Source organism: Hippocampus guttulatus, chromosome 4, assembly GCF_054856545.1.
Source record: "Hippocampus guttulatus isolate MCC_2025c chromosome 4, RoL_Hgut_1.0, whole genome shotgun sequence".
NCBI lineage: Eukaryota > Metazoa > Chordata > Actinopteri > Syngnathiformes > Syngnathidae > Hippocampus > Hippocampus guttulatus.
Window position 1 is genome coordinate 6,206,100 of NC_141264.1, and position 22,242 is coordinate 6,228,341.

The 22,242-nt window shown below is 41.3% G+C and overlaps 2 protein-coding genes across 4 annotated transcripts in view; both read right to left on the reverse strand.

Moving 5' to 3' along the window:
- kiaa1549la (KIAA1549-like a) overlaps positions 1-9,105 on the reverse strand; it is a 96,608-nt gene extending 87,503 nt beyond the window's left edge. For all 3 annotated transcript variants that reach the window (XM_086109574.1, XM_086109573.1, XM_086109571.1), the window contains exon 1: positions 8,674-9,105. In XM_086109574.1, the coding sequence (XP_085965700.1) occupies positions 8,674-8,899 (226 nt within the window). In that variant the 5' untranslated portion in view covers positions 8,900-9,105. The remainder of the gene's footprint in view (positions 1-8,673) is intronic.
- A 3,900-nt stretch (positions 9,106-13,005) lies between these two features.
- The window catches only part of LOC147205756 (homeodomain-interacting protein kinase 3-like), a 41,106-nt gene continuing 31,869 nt past the window's right edge, over positions 13,006-22,242 (reverse strand). Inside the window, exons 16-18 of the mRNA XM_086108797.1 lie at positions 21,868-22,142; positions 20,127-20,275; positions 13,006-18,150 (exon numbers count right to left, since the gene is read on the reverse strand). Of these exons, the coding sequence (XP_085964923.1) occupies positions 17,623-18,150; positions 20,127-20,275; positions 21,868-22,142 (952 nt within the window). The 3' untranslated portion in view covers positions 13,006-17,622. The remainder of the gene's footprint in view (positions 18,151-20,126; positions 20,276-21,867; positions 22,143-22,242) is intronic.

The following is a 22,242-nucleotide window of genomic DNA, read 5'->3' on the forward strand; positions in this document are numbered from 1 at the left end:
AAAGTCCAATAAGACAAACAACAAAGAGCAAAAGTGGGATCATAAAAATACTTGGGAACAAGAGTCTATGAACAAACGAGAGCGACTACGAATATATCGAGAGGTCTAGAAAATAACAATTGAAGTAGAACAGCAATTAGGGTCAACAATCTGATAAGGAATACCACAAGTCAGAGTCCTTAAGTACCCAGCCAAGCTTGATGGGGTAACGAGGCACAGGTGCACCTGCTGGAGGGAAACGCCCTTCACTCCAGCTGGAGCTGGAACACAATCAAGACAGACATGCCACACCCTACTCGACTCTGTATTTTATAAAGAAATGATTTGATTTGTCAATGATGGATGCAGCCAGGGTACGTTAATATGTCACATGCAGAGCAGTGCCAAACTCCAGGTCAGAATCGGACCGCCACATGATCTTATATGGCCTACTATAAAGCAAAAAAAAAAAAAGTGGATCTATTTCATGTTTCTTGCTGAATCAAATTGGTCTTTTCATTTTGGCACAAGGTCCATTTAGAATTGCAGTTTTTCCAAAACTTTTAACAGATGTTACAACCCCCACCTGGGCGGCCCGGTAGTCCAGTGGTTAGCACGTCGGCTTCACAGTGCAGAGGTACCGGGTTCGATTCCCTGTGTGGAGTTTGCATGTTCTCCCCGGGCCTGCGTGGGTTTTCTCCGGGTGCTCCGGTTTCCTCCCACATTCCAAAAACATGCATGGCAGGCTGATTGGATGCTCTAAATTGTCCCTAGGTGTGAGTGTGGGCGTGGATGGTTGTTCGTCTCTGTGTGCCCTGCGATTGGCTGGCAACTGATTCAGGGTCTCCCCCGCCTACTGCCCGGAGACGGCTGGGATAGGCTCCAGCACCCCCCGCGACCCTAGTGAGGATCAAGCGGTTCGGAAAATGGATGGATGGATGGACAACCCCCACCTCCATTTTTTTTTAACCAAAGGCTTTATAACATTAATTGGACAATAGTTGTATACAGTACTTAAATGTTCGCTTGGAACAATTTCTCCATGAGTTCTGAATCCAAATTCAACTTTTTTGTGTAATAAAGAAGTGCCTTCGTTTTGTTTTCACAGTCAACAACCCTCATAGAGAAACCATAACTACAATGTGATCAAGGTATTTGGACGAGAAGGTTGGGGTGTTTGTATTCATTGCCATTTGAGCCCTGGGCCACATTTGCATTCGGTCCTACTCGGTTTTGCACAATTCCCTTTCACACAATCGTCATTTCGACCCTGAAGCCAGACATCCCATCCTCTTTCACAGAGTCCAGCGAAAAAAGATGACTCTGATGGGCAACGTAAGATACCTTGTTGATTGGGCAGTGTTTTTCTCGTTCTGTAGGTAATTGGCTATGGTACAGTACATACATAACAACATAATAACACAGCTTAATAGTGGACATAATGGTCATAAAAATGTCTGGACAGAGGATATGTTGAACTTGGCCAAGAAATTGTGTCCTCAAAGTGGAGCTGCAGCAAAGTCATTTGGGGCCTGCTTGCCAAGCTTTTGAACAGCCATCTTAATAAATCTGACTTTCGAGACGCCTTCAAGCAACTTCCAATCTCTGTTCTTTACGTCCAGTACAGACAGCGCAGCAAATAGGGGAGGGATTTAGCTGCCCATACCTTTTGAATTGAGCGATCACATTTGACTGAGGCAAACACACTTACAAAAAAATATATATTTGAAATGTCCAAAAAATTGACCAAATGCCCCCTCTCTCAGCCACCCCCTCCCCAAAAAAAGCTCCCAAAGTATCCTACTGAAAAGGTAAGTCTATACAGTAGTGCAGAAAAAAAGAGAGGGGTAAGCAATTTACCCCCAAACTCAAAGATAATTAATTTTTTTAACCAAAGAAATTAATTTCCTCAAAAAGGCAAACTACAATGAATTGAAGGAAAGTCAAAAGGTCAATATGAGTGAAATGATAGTGGAGGGACTCCTGAACGTCCACTTTCATAGCAAACTTATACAATTAATTATTTTTAAAAAACATGGAAAAGGAAACAGGCAGCAAAAGGTTGAAGTGCGCTTGAATCACCGCCTTCTTTAAAGGTACAAAGGAAATTAACCCTTTGAGGGACAGCGGTTACTACAGTGGACAGCTTATCATGTTATCAGGTTACAGGGTGCATGAAAGGAGTTAATATTAATTTGTGATCCATTTCATGCAACTATAGTGTGCAATTTCATGCAAGCTACGGATAGGGGTGCGTGTGTGTTCGGGGTTGAACGACTGAACTTTTTTTTTTTGCAGCGACTAGTTGACTTCAAGCATTAAAGGACAATGCAGAGTCATAAAGTCGACTAGCTGACAAATCCACTCATCGGTTGAACGCCTGGTGTGCGTGCGTGTTCATATGTGTGTGATGTTCAGTCACTGCTTCGTGCTCAGACTGCGTTGGCCCCTGCAGTATACGTCAATACCATCGACCTTATTGGCAACTGAATGAGGCAGTTCATCACTTCCTAACACAGTGAATTATTTATTTATTTATTTGATTTTTATTCAGGCACCTCAAGAATCTTTTGCTCAGAGAAGACTTCAAACTTCTGATCAGATGAAAGATAAGCCACTCAGAGATCTTCTGGGAGAGGAACCACACTAACTAGTGTGCCTTGATGACTGTATTTTAATTCCACAGGCATTACATCAGACGCCTTATATTCTGTGTTCCAAACCTTCTGTGAAACTAACCTGTTGTATACTGTCTGTTCTTCTGTCTTTTGGAGGATATTCTATGCTAAAACAAATTCAGAACCACTAAAGCAGTAGTTCTTAACCTTGTTAGAGGTACCGAACCCAACCAGTTCATATGCACGTTCACCGAACCCTTAATTTGTGAAAAATAAAAATGGATGACTTTTTTTTATTATAAATCCAAGATTAAAAAAAACACATTTATGAAAAACAGAAAAAACTAAACAAAATTTCAAGAGATAAGTATACTTTTTTATTTTTAATTGTACGACGTACTATCACAACAGTCACACGTTGACTACAAACCGAACTACATTTCCCACAGCACTGATTGGACAAGCAAAGTCATGTGATCATCTGCAGCCAGCGATGGCCAAGCGGGAGTGTCATAACTAATTAACATCTTGAGTCGGGTGTGTCTTAACCTCCATGGCAGAGGCTCCGTCGAACCCCTGAGACCGATTCATCAAACCCAGGTTAAGAACCACCGCACTAGAGTTTAATGTCCCTGAGACTGTAGAATTTGGAATTCAAACGACGTGATGACGTCAATTGAGACCTGCGCACATCTCGCTTTGGAATTTGGAATATATTATAACGCAACAAAAGTTGACAATTATCGTTAAGGAGGAAAATGTGATGAGGACCATAACATGACAAAAGGAACTTGTACAACATTACAGGAGCATAGTACTGAAAGCCGACGGTAGGTTAATGAGTGAGCGTGTAAGTTGTACTGGCTGCTCAGCACAATGATGGTACAACAACAGAAATGGGCTGACTTTAGTCTCTACTTTTGTCACCTTTGTCACAATTCTTGAAAGGTGCATACACATTGCATTGTATCCAGCAGCGGTTGAAGAGAACATTAAAAATGTCGCCTGGAAAAAGTGAAAAAATGGTTCTATGATTGTGACACTTTGACTCAGCGATGCATTTCACACTTTTATTTCCTATGGGCGGTGGAGGGAGTGGGCGGGGGGGGGGGGGGGGATTTGAACAAATCTAAGCTCATCAGGCATTCTTGAAACAACTGGGCTATTCCGCTAATTCTAGAAATACGGTTTGAAATGCGGTGATAGGTTTTAGGTGTTGAAATTGTGTTCCATAGTTAGTGGTCAAACTGACCATAAGGAAGTGAAGCAGAAGAGGACAATTTTCTTCCTATAATATCCCGATTTAGCTTAACCCCTTTCAGGCGCCCTGTAACCTGATAACATGATAAGCCAGGGTTGTCAAACTCATTTTTGTTACGTGCCACATTATAATGACCGTTTCCCTTGGAGGGCCGTGATGACTGAAACTATACAAAGAAGTCAAGAACAACGTTTTATTCAACTATTGTGTAAGTAACTGGAATGAGGGGTTTGGTAACAAGAAAATGCTGATTTATTACATGTGAAAATGTGAAATTTTGGAACACATTTTAAGAAGTATCACAGAAGTTTTCATCTTTGATTTGCTTTCGCAGACCACTTAAAATGATGTGGCGGGCCACATCTGAACCCCCGGGCCTTGAGTTTGACACCGGTGTGATAAGCTGTCCGCTGTAGTAACCGCTGTCACTGAAAGGGTTAATTTGGTCTCAATTTAGAGTCTGGTATGGCAGAATTGAATGTACTGCGCATCTTCTGCTCAGCAATATTGTTCTGCCTTTTAGGTATGTTTTCATACAAATTGAGTGTGTAAAAAGAGACTTTCGAACTTTAAAGCAGCCACCATCTCTCACAGAGTAATATGACGGAGACACATAGCCTCGAATGGGCAATGAGTCTTTTGATATATGCTGTCCGGTTTTGAGGCTTTACGTTCCTCTCACTCTTGCACCCAGACAAGTCAACCGCCAGCAAGTGGGGCGTGCATCATCAATGAGAGACGGGACTAACAAATGAATGCTGTTCAGAACCACTCTCTGTTGGGTGAGTCTGTCCAACCGATACAAGAGTAGCGTCTTACAACTTTGATGAGGTATCTCGCTGGTCACAAAGGGGCAGACGACACGGAGAACTTCAGTCACGGGAGCTGCAGTCAAAGAGAATGTGCAAGATTTGCACTTGCATGGACTGATTAATCACACGGTAAATCGTGTTTGGAAGGATTATTCAAACACGTCAATATAAGCAGAAAGGCTAAATAGGTTTATGGCCATTTGAAGCAGACGATATATGGGTGAGAAGAAAACATTGTTGGCAACTGCGACTGATCACTTGGAAAGAATCCCATGAACAAAGCATAGGATTCATAATTGTGAGCGAGTTGAAAATGCGTACATAAATAGATGTTTATCAGCCGCAAACAAAAGCTTTGATGAACACCCAACAGGGTTCCTGAACTTGATGTCTAAAATGTGTGTTCCAGCAGCACCAGACTCTCAGTGACTGTAGAATGTACTCTCGTGCTATTCCAACCCCTGACTGACAAATAAAGACCACTACAAAACCGCAGATCTGTTCCCATGGTAACTCAGACCAAAAGATCTCAGCTATTGACGGTTCACAAAGATCTCTGAAAACCTCTGAAAGAAAACATGCACGCGCAATGTATGAGCCAGCCAGACACAAATACGCTCATACACTTCAACCCCGGAGCCTTCCATCAAAGGAAGGCTGAGCGGAAAAGACCACAACGGCACGTTCACCACCAAACAAAACCTGCAAGTGTTGAATGTTATGTAACAAGGTAAGAAAGTCAAATTTTGAACCACTCCGTCCTTGCTTTCAGCAGTAGGGTATGAAAGAGAATATGTGAAGAGCAAGTGGGCGGTTTTCTCCAATTTTAACTGGGGTGACTTCCCAAGTGTTTTTTTTTCCAAAATATTTGCCAAGTTTCTAAGTTTTCTGTATTAATTCCAAATTTTCCATTCTTATCATGAGCGTCTCTTTCTTTACGCTCCTCAAATGTAAAGGAGGTGGCTTGTGGGGATACGATATGTCACAGAAGAGAGGTAGCAGTAGAGCTGAGCGAGTATAACCTTGAATTAAAAAGTACATTTTTGTACACGAATCACAGTATAGTGGAACATCTCATTTTTTGCATAGCCAAATGAAGCACAATAGCAAGAACCCATTCAACCATTGAACAGGAAGAGAAAACCTTTTTTAACCGTGCAATCTATCTTGTTGGCTTTGTTTCTTACCAACGATGTTCATTTATCGATGTGACCCGTGACCTTTCATCAAATGTGCATGCAAATTATATTTTCCCTTTCAAGATAAAGCCAGGTGGCCCTGTGGTGGACTGGTTAGGGCGTCGGCGTCACAGTGCAGAGGTGCAGGGTTCGATTCCAGTTCTGGCCTTCCTGTGTGGAGTTTGCATGTTCTCACCGTGCCTGCGTGGGTTTTCTCCGGGTACTCCGGTTTCATCCCGCATTCCAAAAACATGCATGGCAGGCTGATTGAACACTAGAATTTGTCCCTCGGTGTGAGTGTGAGCGTGGATGTTTGTTTGTCTCTGTGTGCCCTGCGATTGGCTGGCAAACGGTTCAGGGTGTCCCCCGCCTACTGCCTGAAGACGGCTGGGATAGGCTACAGCACCCCCCGCGACCCTTGTGACGATAAGCGGATCGGAAAATGGAGGGATGGATGGAAGATAAAGCCAGCAGAACAAGTTTAATCTTTTTTTTTTTAACTAGAAATGTGTCAGTCTGACCTCAAACTTTCAAATATAACAGAAGGGTTACGTAAATTTAAGTTTAATGGCAAAGATGAGTCGTGTGGCACATCTCAAATTTTAACTTTTTGTGGAACGAGAAGTTAGGAATCTCGACACTAACAACAACAAAGTTCACTTGGTGAAACTGGAGGGGGAGATATTGGTACATCTCATGACTGAGAAGATGCTCACTTTATGTCCATTTCCTTTTTTTTCGAATCAGGATAAGTAAAATAAAATATCTCATTTTAAAAAACTGTGATTCCTTTGATCATTTTCGAATTAAGGTCTGCTAAGGTGGGCAAGAGTCTCATGCAAAATGTTTCAATTGCAAGTTTTGTGTGACTTCAAATGTGTATTTTTGCAAATTATTACACAATTGAAATTGATCATCGAAAGGGGCACCTGAAACTGACACCTGAATGTCAAAGGGGCTTTCAATAAGGAGATGTACATCTGATGTCATCACCATGGCGATCCGAGATAAAATCTTTTTTCATTTTTCTCCACCTCTCATCTATACGAAGTGTTTGGGAACAAGTACTTTTTAACATTTAAACTATGTATGCAGTTTTTGTGACATTTTTGCTTTGTGGCATCATGAGATGTTTTTGAAATGTAAAATATACGCCTTGGCTCAATAAAGGTTGGGAAACAGGTTATGAAGAAATATGTTTTTCGTGAGTGTGTGTGTGTGTGTGGGCGGGGGGGGGGGGGGGGGGGGGGGGTTAGTTCTACAGCGGTAAAGAACTGTATTGCATCATATTGAGAGGTATTTCCAAGAAGCTGACCCATGTAGCCTCAGGATTAGAAACGCCTCTCAATATGACGCAGTGCAGCGCTACACCACTGCAAAGTAGACATCCATCCATTTTCTACCGCACTTGTCCTCATTTGGGCCATGGGAAAGCTGAAGCCTATTCCAGCTGAGATTGGTTTGATATCCCGCCGCTCTGCATTTATAGACAAATAAGGCAACAATTCACACTGATGGACAATTTTGAGTCTTCAAAAAAATCTGACATGCATATTTTGGGAATAGGGGAAAAAGCTAATCATTGAGCCGCGATTTAAACATAACAGCTGTGAGGCAGAGATTTTAACCACATACAACAGGTTTGCCTCCATTTCATGTTCATCACAATAGTAACCATGGCTATCGAAACCAAGCTTTATTTTTTTCATACGATATGTGAAAATGAACCTTTGATATGAAAAGCAGGTCAGTGCTGGAGAAACACAACACTAATTTGAGTTTGGGAAACTTGATTATGCAATATACCCACCCTACTGACCAAATATTTTCAACCTGTGGTCTTCCTTTCTGGAATCTGGCAATACATTTGTCAAAGTTACAACAAAATTCTGGCTTCAAAGTATCATATTGCATGCAGAATGAAACACTGTGGTCCTCTGCAAGAGCTGAAGTCAGACACGAAGGTCTTTGCTGTTGTATTAGTAGTTTTTTTTTCTTCCTTATACCTCGAGGACAAGGAAATCATAAATCATTGATCTGCGTCGACAGTGAAACGTCCCCTATGGAAATGCATGAGGTTGAAAAACTACAAGCTCAATGCTCCGCGAATGACGAATAATCACCCCCCGCCTCTCAAAAAAGACTTCCCGGATTGCAGCGCAAGAGCGCAGTCAGTGTTGTTGTGTCTGCTTGTGCGCCCACTGTGCGCTCCCAATGTGCGTTTGGGGATGCTTGGAACAAGTGATGTTCAATCACACATGCTTTAAATAGAACTCAGACAGGGTGGGGGTTGTTTACATAAGCCACGCAAAAATAAGGTGACTTTCAGCTGTATAAAAAAAAAAAAAGAATAATGCAAGATGATCCGTTGTTCAGGTTTTACTCTTTCAGATAAAATTTAGGTAAAACTATCATTTCTATTTTATTTTATAAACTTCAATACTGAAAACATAATTGCCAAAATATCAAAAATAAATTTAAAGAGCATTTATTTCCAGAAAAAAAGTCCAAATAATTTCTAAAGTGTTTTTGTTTGTTTATTTGTTTCACCCCAGAGCTGTGTAATGCATCATACGGTGTACCACAAGATTACCAACAACTGTTCCTAACACAAAATAATTTGTCTCAAAGAACGATACTAATGTCCAAGAGCAAAACCAAGCTCTCCCACTCAATAACCATCGATGCGTCCTCAAAAAAGCTTTCTTATTTCGAAAGAGAACTCAATGTCAACAATCACAGCTAAACCAACATTTATGTTTGTTTTACTGGCGACGAAGGGCGTAAATAAAGGTCGTGTAAGCATGAAAGCATCAGCGTCTCACCATCAGCAGCCAATGAAACCTGGATCGTCAGCATCAGCACCGTCCCGACGGTCACAAAGCACCGGGCCAGCATCCCGCCCAACGCCCGCGTCCTCCTCTCCTGTCTCGGCGTCCACGCATCCAGGTTCCGTGCCACAAGACACGGCAACAATTGCCCTTTGGGAATCTTTTTCCGCCCGACCCCGCGGCCGCCGCTTATGGGAAAGAGCTCATGTTTGAGAGCCATCGGTCAACCAATTAATGTTGATTGGAGAACAGCTAACGGCGGCATCCGATCAAGCTGCCCCAGGTGCGCACAAGCAGGGCTCCGCTCTCCATGGACCCTCTGCCAGGGAGGGTGCTTTGGCTTTCTACCGGGAAACAAAGACGGATCAATGTCTTACTTCTACCGTCGCGCTGTCTGTGTGTGTAAAGTCTGATATCCTGGCTGTGACCGCAAAGATGCTTGCCACCGCGTCAAATTACGATCTGAGAAGGGAAGTAGTTGATGGAGACTTCAAAATAAAACAATGCTCTTACTTAGGAAACGGAAATGCGCATACTGACCGGCATAAACATTTTGGGCGTTGTGTATCAAAGATAATCAAAGGTGGAAACATCACTCACCTTAGTCGTAGTGCAGATGCCAGTGTGGAAAAAAAGACTCAGGCTCAACTACTGGGGGTAGCATGGCTCAGTGGTAGTCTTCCAACCCAGAGGTTAGGGTTTCAATCTCTGGTCATTGTGACCTTGCCAAAGTCTCCTTGAGCAAGATATTGAACACCCAGTTGCTCCTGATGCGGTGTCATCAGTAGGTAAATGAGGAAACTGTGTAAAGCACTTTGAGTACTAAAGGTAGAAAAATGCTACATGGGCAAAGAGCTCATTTTGTCAATAACAGCCAGAACTCAACCTCTGATAGAAGGTAAAAGAATGTCAGACTTCTGCAGATAAAAGTTTTCCTCTGGATCTTATGCTATCAAAATAGCACATTCTCATAGCTTTGCTAATCTTGTGACTAACAAAAGTGATAAATTAGCTAAATGAAAAGAACACAAGGGCGGCTTGGTGGTCGACTGGTAAGCGCGTCGGCCTCACAGTGCAGAGGTGCAGGGTTGGATTCCGGCTGGGGCCTTCCTGTGCAGAATTGGCATGTTCTCCCTGTGCCTGCGTGGGTTTTGTCCGGGTACTCCAGTTTCCTCCCACATTCCAAAAACATGCATGGTAGGTTAATGGAACACTCGAAATTGTCCCTAGGTGTGAGTGTGAGCGCGGGTGGATTTTCAGGTTAAATTGAAAATGTATTTGCAATGAATAATAAAGCTAATTTAATCATTTCAATTCTTAACCAACTTGAAATAACTGGTTTGATTAACTTTAAGAACCTTTACATCAAGTTAAAACTTTAATGTTGCACTGAATTATTTACATCAGTCAAAGCTAACATAAGAGGTGTGATGTTAGTGTTATTCCACAAAGACAAAACACCTTTGAGGCCAGAGTAATGAGTGTTGAACGCAAACGACAGGATAACGACTTTCTTCTTTACCATCTAATAAACAAAAGGTTGTACAAAAAAAAAAAGATCTTTGTGCCTCTGTCTTTGTTTGGTCAAAAAACAGAGTCACTTCCATCATGAGCCGACCTCATGTCTCGACCGTCGAGTTCACTCCCACTTAAGGAGACACTCTCGCCAGTCATGTGACACTCTAGCAAACAGTTCAAACAAAGAAATATTTGAACATACTGCACCTTTGTAAATTTTAAACAAGTGAAATCGAATATATGCCTCAAATAATCGTAACAAATATTTTTTTACAAAATTATCCAATATGCAAATACAATATCAACATTACATATATGGAACACATTACAAAAATGGGCCAATATTAAATTGTCTCGTACAGATTACTTCAAAAAAAAAATTCACGTTCATTCAATGTTTCCTCTTAATTTTTCAATGTGAATATATGTTTTCACATGCTATTTTTTAACAGCGCCCTTTATTGTTCTCAACTTCTGTAAAAATAGGTAGAGGCTGAATAAATGGAAAACGTCAGTCCCAGGGTGACAACAATTGAGAAGCATTAGCCTCCAAGTGTTCTTCATGAACTGTAATTGGGACTTGAGGACTGTGTTCGTGTACGTTAATGATCTACTACATCATGGGGCACAAGAAGGCATACTTATTTACCGCAGTTTCTCCACTTTTTCATTCTATGGCTTATTAGGGCCTAAAAGTGTTTTTCACACGAATCGTTTCTCCTGCCTTAGCATCTCTGTTGTTGTGTAAGATCAAGGCACTGGGCAGAAGAAGGCACACTCTGTAACCGCCAATCCACATGTACATTGTTCTTTACTTTTTTTTTAGTAAGCAATCAAAAAAAAATAAAGAAACAGTGACTCACTATTTTTATATTAGCTCTTTAACATATAACTGTCAAATTTTCAGGTTTCTATTTTCGACTCCAATCAGGAATACAAACTGGGAAAATTGGCCAACAAACACACCCGTGTGTGTGTATCAGAACCAAACACAAGGATGGATTAGAAGAGTGGTTTTCAGTCTTGAAGGAAACAAGCGGCCCCTGGTGAAGAGTCTCCTGTTGCTGAGGGGTCACAGTCATCAGTGTTGAGAGTACCAGACCATTGACCAGACCTGTTTAAAAAGGGAGAGTGGGGTACATCGAATCTACCGTCCTTTTTTTTTTTTTCTAGCACACCAGGTTTTCACAATAATATTCTAACAATATCATATGCAGTATAGTAATATATATGAATTAAGGGTTTGGTTCAGCAAAAGGGGAATTTTGTTTTCCTGAAATGTCATAGTTTTAAACTATGACATATCAGGAAAAAAAAAAAACCCTGTGTAAAATCTGTACTGTCCAAGCTTTTATATAACTTAAAACCAAAAAATTAAGACGCAGCCATCACAAGAAATCCTGCTGTGCATCGTCAATATTCTTAAACAATGCAGTCGAACAGCACCGGTTAGAGTGGCTGCCTTTCCAGCAGCTCCTATATTTTGTTGTTCTACTTCTTCCTTTCATAACTTTGCTGCTGTGAATTGGGAATTTCTCCATTGCGAGACTAATAAAGGTTTTCTTATCTTATCTTATCTGATCTTACAAACACATTCTTAAACCATCTCTGAATAAAATTTGCTATTGACCAGTGTTATTGCCTCCAGACAGTACTAACTTTGCTCCTTGTTTTTAATGCTACAGCATTCTCGCAGCGCTGCTGCTCCCAATCACTATTCTTGAAGTCTTTCCTACAAGCACATATTCCAAAAACAATATTTAAAGTACATATACATAGAGCCCACCTTGAGTGAAGGGATTTGTGAAGATGACTCATTCACTTGGTCCTTTCGCTCCTTCAAAATGGCTCCAAGTATCACAATAAAAAAAGTAGACATCTTTACAAAACAGTGAAAAAACAAAACAATTCATTTTGTGGGCGGCCCGATGGTTAGCGTGTCAGCCTCACGGTGCAGAGGAGCAGGGTTCGATTCCGGCTCCGGCCTTCCTGTGTGGAGTTTGCATGTTCTCCCCGTGCCTGCGTGGGTTTTCTCCGGGTACTCTGGTTTCATCCCACATTCCAAAAACATGCATGGCAGGCTGATTGAACACTAGAATTTGTCCCTCAGTGTGAGTGTGAGCGTGGATGTTTGTTTGTCTCTGTGTGTAGTTTACATCTTGTCCCAGTGTCTGCGTGGGTTTTGTCTGGGTACTCCGGTTTCTTCCCACTTTCCAAAAACATGCATGGCAGGTTAACGGAACACTCTAAATTGTCCTTGGGCATGATTGTGAGTACTAATGCTTGTTTGTCTGTGTGCCCTGAGATTGGCTGGCAACAAGTTCAGGGCTTACCCCCCCTGCTGCCCAAAGACAGCTGGGATGGGCTCGAGCACGCCGCGCGACCTTTGTGAGGAAAACCAGTTCAGAAAATGTATATGTGTGTGTGTGTGGCCCGCATCCGCCGCTAATGATCAACCCTATTGGGAACCTTTGAGGCGTACTTAAGCAAAAGGTCGATGAGGTTAGGAGGCAGAAGCAAAACATCTACGAGGTTGGGAGGCACTTCAAATCCAAACAGCAGCTCTGGGAGGATAAGTCTACATCCTGGAAAAAAAATTCAAGCAGACACTGTCCGAAGGTCACAAGGTGCAAAACTTGCAAAGCTGCTATCAAATAGCTTTTGATTCCAGCAATTTCAACAAGTGCCTATTTTTAGTTCTTTACTGTCTATAAAATGTTTTTAAACACTGCTACGCATAATTTGGAACAGTGCATTTTACCAAAAACGTTTTTATTGAATAATAATCAGAAATTAATGCTGTTATACATTGGCAGGTTTAAAAACATTCACTTTTTTGCATAATTATCTGAAATGTGGTGTAGCTTGACAGACAGAGACGTTTGGAATCAAAGACAAAACACAGAGCAAGTCAAGCAAAAGATCTTTTTTTTTTTTTTTTTTTAATTTCAAAGTTAACTTTGACATCAATTTATAATTTGACACTCACCAATAAGTCACCAATAAGGAACCCGCTTTTTGTGACTGAGTACATAAGGCCTGGTCACACTAAAATGAAGAACCAGATGGGGAAAAGAATCACACACATGACATGTGACACCCAAACAATTAGAATTTTCCCAGTCCTCATAATGTTGAATATTGCACAGTGCAGTTGCTACTTGTCAAACTAGTGTAGCATTTAAGAACACAAAATCATAAAAACACAAAAGTACACATTTTGAACGGTAATGGTTTCAACTCACCAAATGTGTCTACAAAATTGACTAAACACAACATCACCCAAATAATTAGAGAACTGTGGTACTAATTATATTTAAATGAGTCGGAGGACTTAACTGGACAATTATGCAGCTCAGTACCCAAAAACAACACCACCAACAACAAAAGAAATCATCACACAACATCTATATTGAATTAGAACTAGTAACTTAGACAAGTGCCAGCACAAAAGAAGAAAACCAGCCTGGGACTAAAATCTATTATTTCAGACCGTTACCCTAATTTGAAAGAAAACCTGATCCTTTCAGTTCAAACTGAAAGCTGCAAGGCTCCATTTGCCCGCAGGAACTGTTTAACCCTCTGGTGACTGCAGGGATTATCAAAACTAAATAAATCCATCCTAAGTGGACAGAGATTATGGGACGTCAGCGAGGTGATACATGTGTCCATCTCATGCGATGGTAATAATTTGACAGATATAACTTAGACACTAAATAAGAGCCAATGAAGGAGGAACATACACCCATGGACAAAATTGTTGGTAGCTCTCTGTTAATGTAATACAAACGATTATTCCTGTATTTTCCGCAATATAAGGCCCACCTAAAAGCATTCAATTTTCCCAAAAGCAGACAATGCACCCTATAATCCGATGCGCTTTATATATGGGGTTAGTTACAGTCTCTTTCTGTTCCCCACTGAGGTGTTTCCGTGTTTGTGTTCCTATGCCATCAAGTGGTGATTATTAGCAGGAGCCAATTGTAACATAAAAGCGTTCTGCCCAAAATTAACTGACATGTGCATTCGCCAACACACACTCAAACAGACAGACAGCTACTCTGTGAGCTCTGCGCAGCCATTATGAAACGAAGATAATACCAAAAGCATCACTGAGTGCTGACTAAACGAAGGAGACACGAAAGACTTTTATGGATAATATAGGCCCTTGAGGATATGAGCCCACAGGGTTTGTGTCTTTTTGTTGAATCAATTGTCTTCATAATGTTTGTCTTTCATTTCTTGTTTTGTAATGCCATTTGTATTTATGCCAAGTAATAAACCCTGTATTTTTATGGACTTTGAGTCGTGTTTCATGCTACATCCTGAGGGAGCTACATATGGATCAATATTCTGATTACTTGGACATAGTATTTTAAATGTTCCGTAAAGCACTTTGTTACAGCTGCAGCGGTTGTGAAGGCTCAAGCTCACGGGTGGCCAACCCGCGGCTCCTTGGCGGGTTCAATGCGTCTCCCGGGGTTTCAGATGACAAGCGTCGAAAATGAGTACAGCAGATTTCACGATGTCAGCCTATCATCAATCCCGTTACTTGATTGACATTCAGGGCACGCAGTCAGATGCCAACTGAATGATCGCTCGCGGTAAGCGCTAAGCTAGTCAGCAAATTACCTCTGATTTTAAGGCAGGGGTGCCTAATACGTCAATCACGATTGACCGGAAGCCTGCTCACTGGTCCCAAGTCAACCGCGAGGGGTGGGAGCAGGAAATTGTTATTCTTTTTTTTTTTTTTCTTCAGGAACGACCAACAATTTTATCCACGTGTGTAATGCTGATCCTTTATGTGAATGGCGATGTCTGTGCCACAGGCACAACATGCATGCATACTAAATTCAAACTTGAAGAGGCACACACAGCACCGCTTCCAACTGTGTGCAACCGCTCAGTTGTTTTAGGATTGTTAACACAGTAGCAAGTTCCACATAAAATACATATTACATAGGCAACATTGGAATAAATAGATGAGGGACACTTCAACTTTGATTCATGGGTAAAGCATTTTGGAAGAACCCCCTGACAAAACACATGATGCCTACCTATGGTAAAAAAAAGCTGCATACAAGGAACCATTTATGATCAGATCACACACACAGAACACATTGATCAGGCATCTTATGATCCAACAGATTTTGTCGTTTCCACAGATACATTCAGGTGCAACAATAAAGCTTTGCATTTGTCTAAATTCAGGTCCTACGCTTTTGAGTACTGTGCGGTGTTGTTGGTGAGCGCAATAAACATTCCCTGACTTGTACTTTCTTAGGATTCTGTGTAAAAATATTGTTTTCCAACTGTTGGTTATGTCGAAGTTAGGGATCTATCCTCAAAGAAGGAACTAGTACATACATTTGTGATTCGTATGATCTCAATGAGACCGTGAGCCAGTTTGGAGAAAGGCACTAGTCGTACAGTACAAAGAGTCGCAAGTACAGCCCGATATGGAAAAAGCCATGTCACAAAATATACAACAACAAAAATAAGTCAATACCACACTGGCTACACAATCTAAGAGTTAATCTCAGCCTACATTTCAAGATGAAATACTGATGCTAAAAAGACATGCGCACACACACACCAAACAAAAACAAAACCAAAAAAAAGTTCAACTTCCATTACAGCAGTTTACAAATCACTTCAAAACATTATAGCAGATATACAGAGGCACTAGCATGTCAGATAGCATTTATACTCAAAGTAAAAGCCACTTCTAGTCATCAGAACTACAAGAGAGAGAATTGCAGTCTTAAATGAGATTAATCCTCTAAATGACGGAGGGAACTCCGGTTCCTCGAGAGCCACATCCTGCCTGTTTTCAATCCCTCCCTACTCCAACACACCCGAGTTAAACGATCGGAATCAAGCGTTTTGGAGTTGGGAGATCTCAAACAGGCAGCACTTGGCTCTCAAGGAACCGGAGTTCCCTACCCCTGCTCTAAATTCACAGCTACAAAGTGGCAGATAATCAGTACATAGCAGCTTAATATCTATACATTCCAAATACAATTTGCCAAATATAGCTCAGAAAAATAAAACCTCAACCGTATTTCTAAAATAGACCTCTGAAAATATTGATTTCAATGTCAAACTGCAACAGTTTGCTGGAGGTGAAAGAATGATGAACATCCACTGTGACTCAGACAAAAAGATTGCTGAACAATGTCTTTGGTGCGGATTGCCGTAAAGGACCAGCAGAACACGACTCGACACAAAAATTGAAAACGTGAAAAGAATAGCACGGCTACGCACAATCCACCTTGAAGGAATGTAACAAAACTGACAGGCTTCAACCTCGTACAGGCCGGACGTTAAAACAGTTAACACCAGGCAGCTCAGCAAGGATACCGTAAATGACTAGATTTCAAACACTGTGAAACATTGAAAAGAATTCCTCTTTTTAAGGTTTACACCGCACCCAAACATATACAACTGCAAATCGAAATCAATGGAAAAACAAATGCACACGCACACACACACACACAGCAACCCAGAGGCTGTCTAGATTGTATTGCGGTTACAGTAAACAGTGACAATACTGTGATGAATTAAGTACTATGGTGAGTAGAAATCGATTACCAAAATATCACATCACTCTTTGTACACATTTTTAAAAATCATTCAGTCAAAGCCCTAAATGTGCAGCCTGTAGCTTAAGTAAAACCATACTGAGTTAGCAAGCAAACTGAAGTTGAACATTTCATCATATTAAAGAATCCTATTTATCCAAAAAAGCCCATCAAATTCAGAGTCTGAAGGCTAAGTGCTGCAAGCCTATTTGAACGTACAACCCCCCCCCACTATATATACAGTGTGTATATATATATATATATATATATATATATATATATATATACTGTATATATATAAACTGAAGTGACACCTTGGACTCTGCTATTAAGGCACTGGCAGATGGCGGCAGCAGCAGAAAAAAAGAGAGCCTTCAATCCAAGCATGGCTTCAACTGATCAGAGTGGTACGCACATGCTACAAGACAACACACGTGAAATGAACTGTAGCCACGTGGCAAATTCCCAACGAAAACATGATAGAAATTATGTGCAAAGGACACAGCCTTAAATTTTGTGATGATGTTTCATCTCATGCTCTCTCAATAAAGCTTTGCATGATTCATCCGCTGGCAAACATGATTTTACAAGAAGTCTTTCTGAGTTCAAGTTGCTCCAATAATCAAACACAATCACTGATTTACTAACCTTCAGATTCACGATGCAGTGAATTGACATCAGCTTGCCAAAACATTTTTTTTTTCCTCTCCTGGTTACATGGGCTTGTTTTGTGCTCTGCTGAAAGCTCTACTTGTCCATGCCGCAGCCCCACTGCGTTTGCCGTTGGCCTTTGTGACCCATGGGGTGACCCATCAGTACTGCTGCGGCCGCACTTTTCTCCTCATATGTACGAGAACTGAGGATGGTGGCTGAGTTTGGTGGGACTCAGAGGGAAGCCCGTGTAGGTGGCGGGCGAAGCCATATATGGGTGAGGAGGGGGAAGTGGCGGGTGGAAGGCAGCCTTGAACTGATGGGGGTGGTGAACATAGCCAGGCTGCTGGTGTGGGTGGACCGTTGGTGAGGGAAGGAGCCTGTGATAGCCAGGATGCTGAGAATGGCTGCTGATGCCCATGGTCACCTGGTGAACTATAGCGCCCCCTTGGCCGTGGGAGAGGCCGTAGCTGTGCTGAAGTAGAGGAGCAGGATGAGAGGTCAACATTGGGTGGGGGGCTGTGGTAAGGCGTCCGCTGGGAGGGTAAGATAACAGGGCGTGTGTGGCAGGGGCACCTAACTTGTGCTTGGGGCTGCTGTGTGGCAGGTGGGGGAAGTTGTGTGCATGGACAGTGGGGGGGATAAAGGCGTGAGGTCGCAGTGGCGCATAGTTGCCGTTCCATTCTTTGATGCTGTGATTTGAAACATATGGCTGCACCTAAAGCAGGACAAATAACTACAAATTCAATGATCAGAAAACTTCAAATCAATCATAGTCTGCTAAGGAACAACTGCAATGAAACACATCCAATACGTGCAATAATCTCAGTTAGTGAAAGTCCAGCTACAGCAGTGCTTCTCAAATAGTGGTGCGCACCATCAAGTCAAGGGGGGCGCGTTTGGCCTCTGGGAACAAGCTTTTTTTATTTAGATTTTTTTTACTGTCCTAGAATAAAGTGCAATTGCACCTCCACTACATTAGGGGACAGTGACACCCATTGGCAGAGTGTGCGCAGGGAGCATTCGCTCGGTGTTTTGTTTGCACTGAGCATGCGCGCTTTGCACACAGCACAGAATATGAGTATGAAGTGCAGACACAAAGTCGACAGGCAGAGAGAGAAGGTCTCCCGAAAGCTAAGACGAGGAAATATGACGAAGCGTATGTTGCGCTTGGCTTCACTGTGACTACGGTGGTAGACAAGGAAAGACCAGTGTACCTACTGTGTCTAAAAACGTTGACAGCGGACAGCATGAAGCCAAATAAATTAAGGTGTCACTTAAAGACATTACACCCCAATCACGCGGATGAGCCGCTTGAGTTTTTTTCAGCGAAAACGTGCTGAATATTGCCAACAATTATCCCGCTTTGTAACTGCTACTTGTAGCCATTAATCATCATCTTTTGATTTAAAAAAAATCAGCACAAATTTTATATATTTTTGTTCTGTAGGTTTTCATATTGTGCTCCTGAATTGATGTTGGTGATCAGTTTGAATGCATTATTATTTATTGATTTTGTTTACTTTTATTTTTCAGTATTGTATGGTTTGACATGGTCAGTCAAAAAATGTTTATCGTTTAATTAAAGATTTAATTTTGAATTTCAGATGCACTTAAAATCTTTTCTGTTACAGTTACTAAAGCTATTCTTTGTTTAAGTTGGTCCATATTTCATTTTTATTCTCTTATACATTAATAAGGACACAGTGTTATGCAAATGTGTACTTTTTATAGACAAATGATACTATTTATATTCGCGCGGGGAGGGGTGTTTTCTTCTACCTGGGGGTGGGGGCATGACAGAAAATAATTGAGAAGCACTGAGCTACAGTGATATTGCAACCATATCTAAGTTCATCTTCCGCATATCTGCTATGCTGCAAATATGCTTTTTTTTCATGAGTTTTGACAGTACACAGGCAAATCTAAATTTGAAGTTGTGTACCTTGATTGGAGGACCATATAGTAAGCAAAATTGGCAACAGCACTGAGCTCTATTGGATGTAGTTGTGTAGAGAGGGTCACAAGAGATGTGAGAAACGTATAGCTGGGCTGAACACTCCGTTTAACTCTACAATGTTTAATTCTCTTTTATTGACTTGCGCATGTTAAATATCTATTTATTTCTGGTGTGTCTTTTTAGATGCTCTACCAGTGAAGTTGAGTTGAAAATGTGATGCTTCAGCCATTTAACGATTTATAGTACCCTAACATCTAACATTAGCCTGTCTATGACGTTTCAAATTGTTTGTTAGCATTAAGCAAGCAAACTTTCTGTATTATGGTTTGGTATGACATTTCAGTGATTAACAAAATTGTTGGATTGTCTTTTGTTGTATGTCTAAATTTTAGAGTAAACTTCATTTGAGAGCGACAAACAGCTGAAAGCAAGCATCGCCTCTCGTCCAGTGAGCTGCCCGACAGCTATGTGATAAGTCTCCCCTTTCTTCACAATGAGGGTGATAAAAGGCACTATAAGGAAGGCTTGCGTGTTCCAATACGCTTGGATACGCTTTCATAAATTGGTGTAGGTGAGGAGTTAAACTTCTTTCAAATCGGAATACAATTAAATGGTCTCTATATGGCGCTTTTCCACCTGGTTGTAGCTGGTTCTGCAACGTATTCCTCGCCTCTCACAAGGGCTCACTGTAATTTGTGCCACTTAAAAAGTAAAAACAAAGAAGGGCACAAGACCTGTCGAAGGCTCAACGGGTGCTGCTGCTGCTGCAGTTTTTGCTGCCACGACATGAGAGGTCTTGATTGGAGGAGGGGGATGGAGGAGGGAGTGCTCTGTTGGCTTGTAATGTTGCAGTGCCCTTTGGATCGGGACCATGACTCTGAGACTTGGAGAGAGAATAAGTCAGTCAGACAAGTAGATATAACACTCTAAAGGTTGAAAGAGTCTTTACAATGCAAGGAGAACTGCTGATTTAGTCCACCTGAGCACCAAAACGACTAAAGATAGATTTATTAATTAAAAATGTCCCTACATTTTTAATTAATAAATCTATTAAGCATTTTGGAAAAACTTCAACAAGCATGCAAAGTAATGCAGTACTCTTACATAGTGGAGCAATATTATAGTTGGAGGGCCCATTCCCCTTTAGACTTATACAGGTGTAACCTGACAAATTTTGTCCGAAGATTTTGTAAAAGCAATGCAAAGTTGTTATATCCAATGTTTTACATCTCTTAATTGTATAGAATATTCTTTACCGTCCCCATTACCTTGACCTCATTTCTATCATGCAGTATCTGCATCGGTTCAAACAAAAACACTCTTGAAAGAGTGGCAAATTGTGAATTTGTGTCTTAATCCAATGTCTGTTGTAAATCATGAACCTCCACACAAAGACAAGATTTGCTTATGAGCGGGTGAAAAATGCATCCACCTTTCCCTCCAAGAGGAGTTAATTCAATTCACTAAAACCACTACAACTGAAGTACCATCACACATTTATCGGAAAGAACCTTGAAGTGCAAGATGACGATGTTATGTGCGGGGAAATAAATATTTGCAATTTGTGTTTATTTTGATGAATGTTACTCTGATGAAGGAAAAGTCACTATTCAGCAACATTACATTTTACTAGTTTGGATGCATCTCAAATACGACAGATAAAAAGAGATGTCATGTGTCTGCCGGTCTGCAATGATCACCTGTTGAGACCTTTTTGGTCCACTAGAGGGCGGAAAGCCCATACTGGTTCTTTTTTGCCTGCAGAGTCGACGCCCAAAACACATGAGACAGTGCTATAACGTGCTGAAAAGAGGATGTAATTTTGTGCGGGATAAAAACTACAAGGTATCAAACATTTCTTTTGGGTTTAACTGAATAATGCGCTGCTTGATAAATTACAGGCCGGTTACTGCCGTAGCTGTGGTCAGTTGATTCTGTTTTTCTTTTGTGATATTCGATAGTCTGATAAAGTATCACTTCAATCATCTTGTCACAGTTTTATTTAAACTTTAAATTTAAGCTTCTTTTATTCTTGGAATTTTGTCTTTATTTTTATTCACTTTATTTTGTAGTAGTAAGCACAGAGGTAACATGGCATCTATGCCACTTCCATATCTACCAGACGATGGGTACTTCCTTCTTCATCTTATTAACCTTCATTTTTCTTCATCTCTTATCTGTGTACTCCTTCTACACGTGTCCCAAATGTCCAGACCGAGACACGATCAGGGTTCTCACTCTATTTTTGAAATTGCTGTTCTTGGTCTTTTCCAGAACCATTTTGTTGGCTACAGTACAACTCAAGTTATCAAAACAAACTATGTTCCACCCCCAAAATTCGGAGAGATGTTATTTTCTACAATTGTACCTTATATTGTGTTTATTTAACAGTTAAATTTAAACCAGATTGCTTCACTGTTACCAAATACCATACCAAATTTGAGGAGGGGGGGGGGCAGATTTGGCAAATCGAACCTGGTCTCTGGAAACGCTGCCGTGTTCCTCGAGTGATGTTGTTTTGGACTCTCATTGGTGGAACCACCATTGTCCTGAGATCTCGAGGACTCCTACCCTGCACCGCAGGGGAAGGCAATGGTGCTCCCACAGCAGCAAAAGTTGGGCGGCTGTTGCGGTTACTGTTGTCAAGGAAACAATAAGGACTGTTGCCATGCGGGGACGTTGATGTGTTGGATGTAGGGGAGCCCTCGACAGTTTCACATCCGCTCTCGTGATCATCATCTTCAGACATACTGGACACAGAAGAACAACAACTTGGTTGGTACCGTCAAAACGGCTGTATTTTGAATCTTGTGGAAAATAAACAGTTGAATGATTTGGACAACAAACACC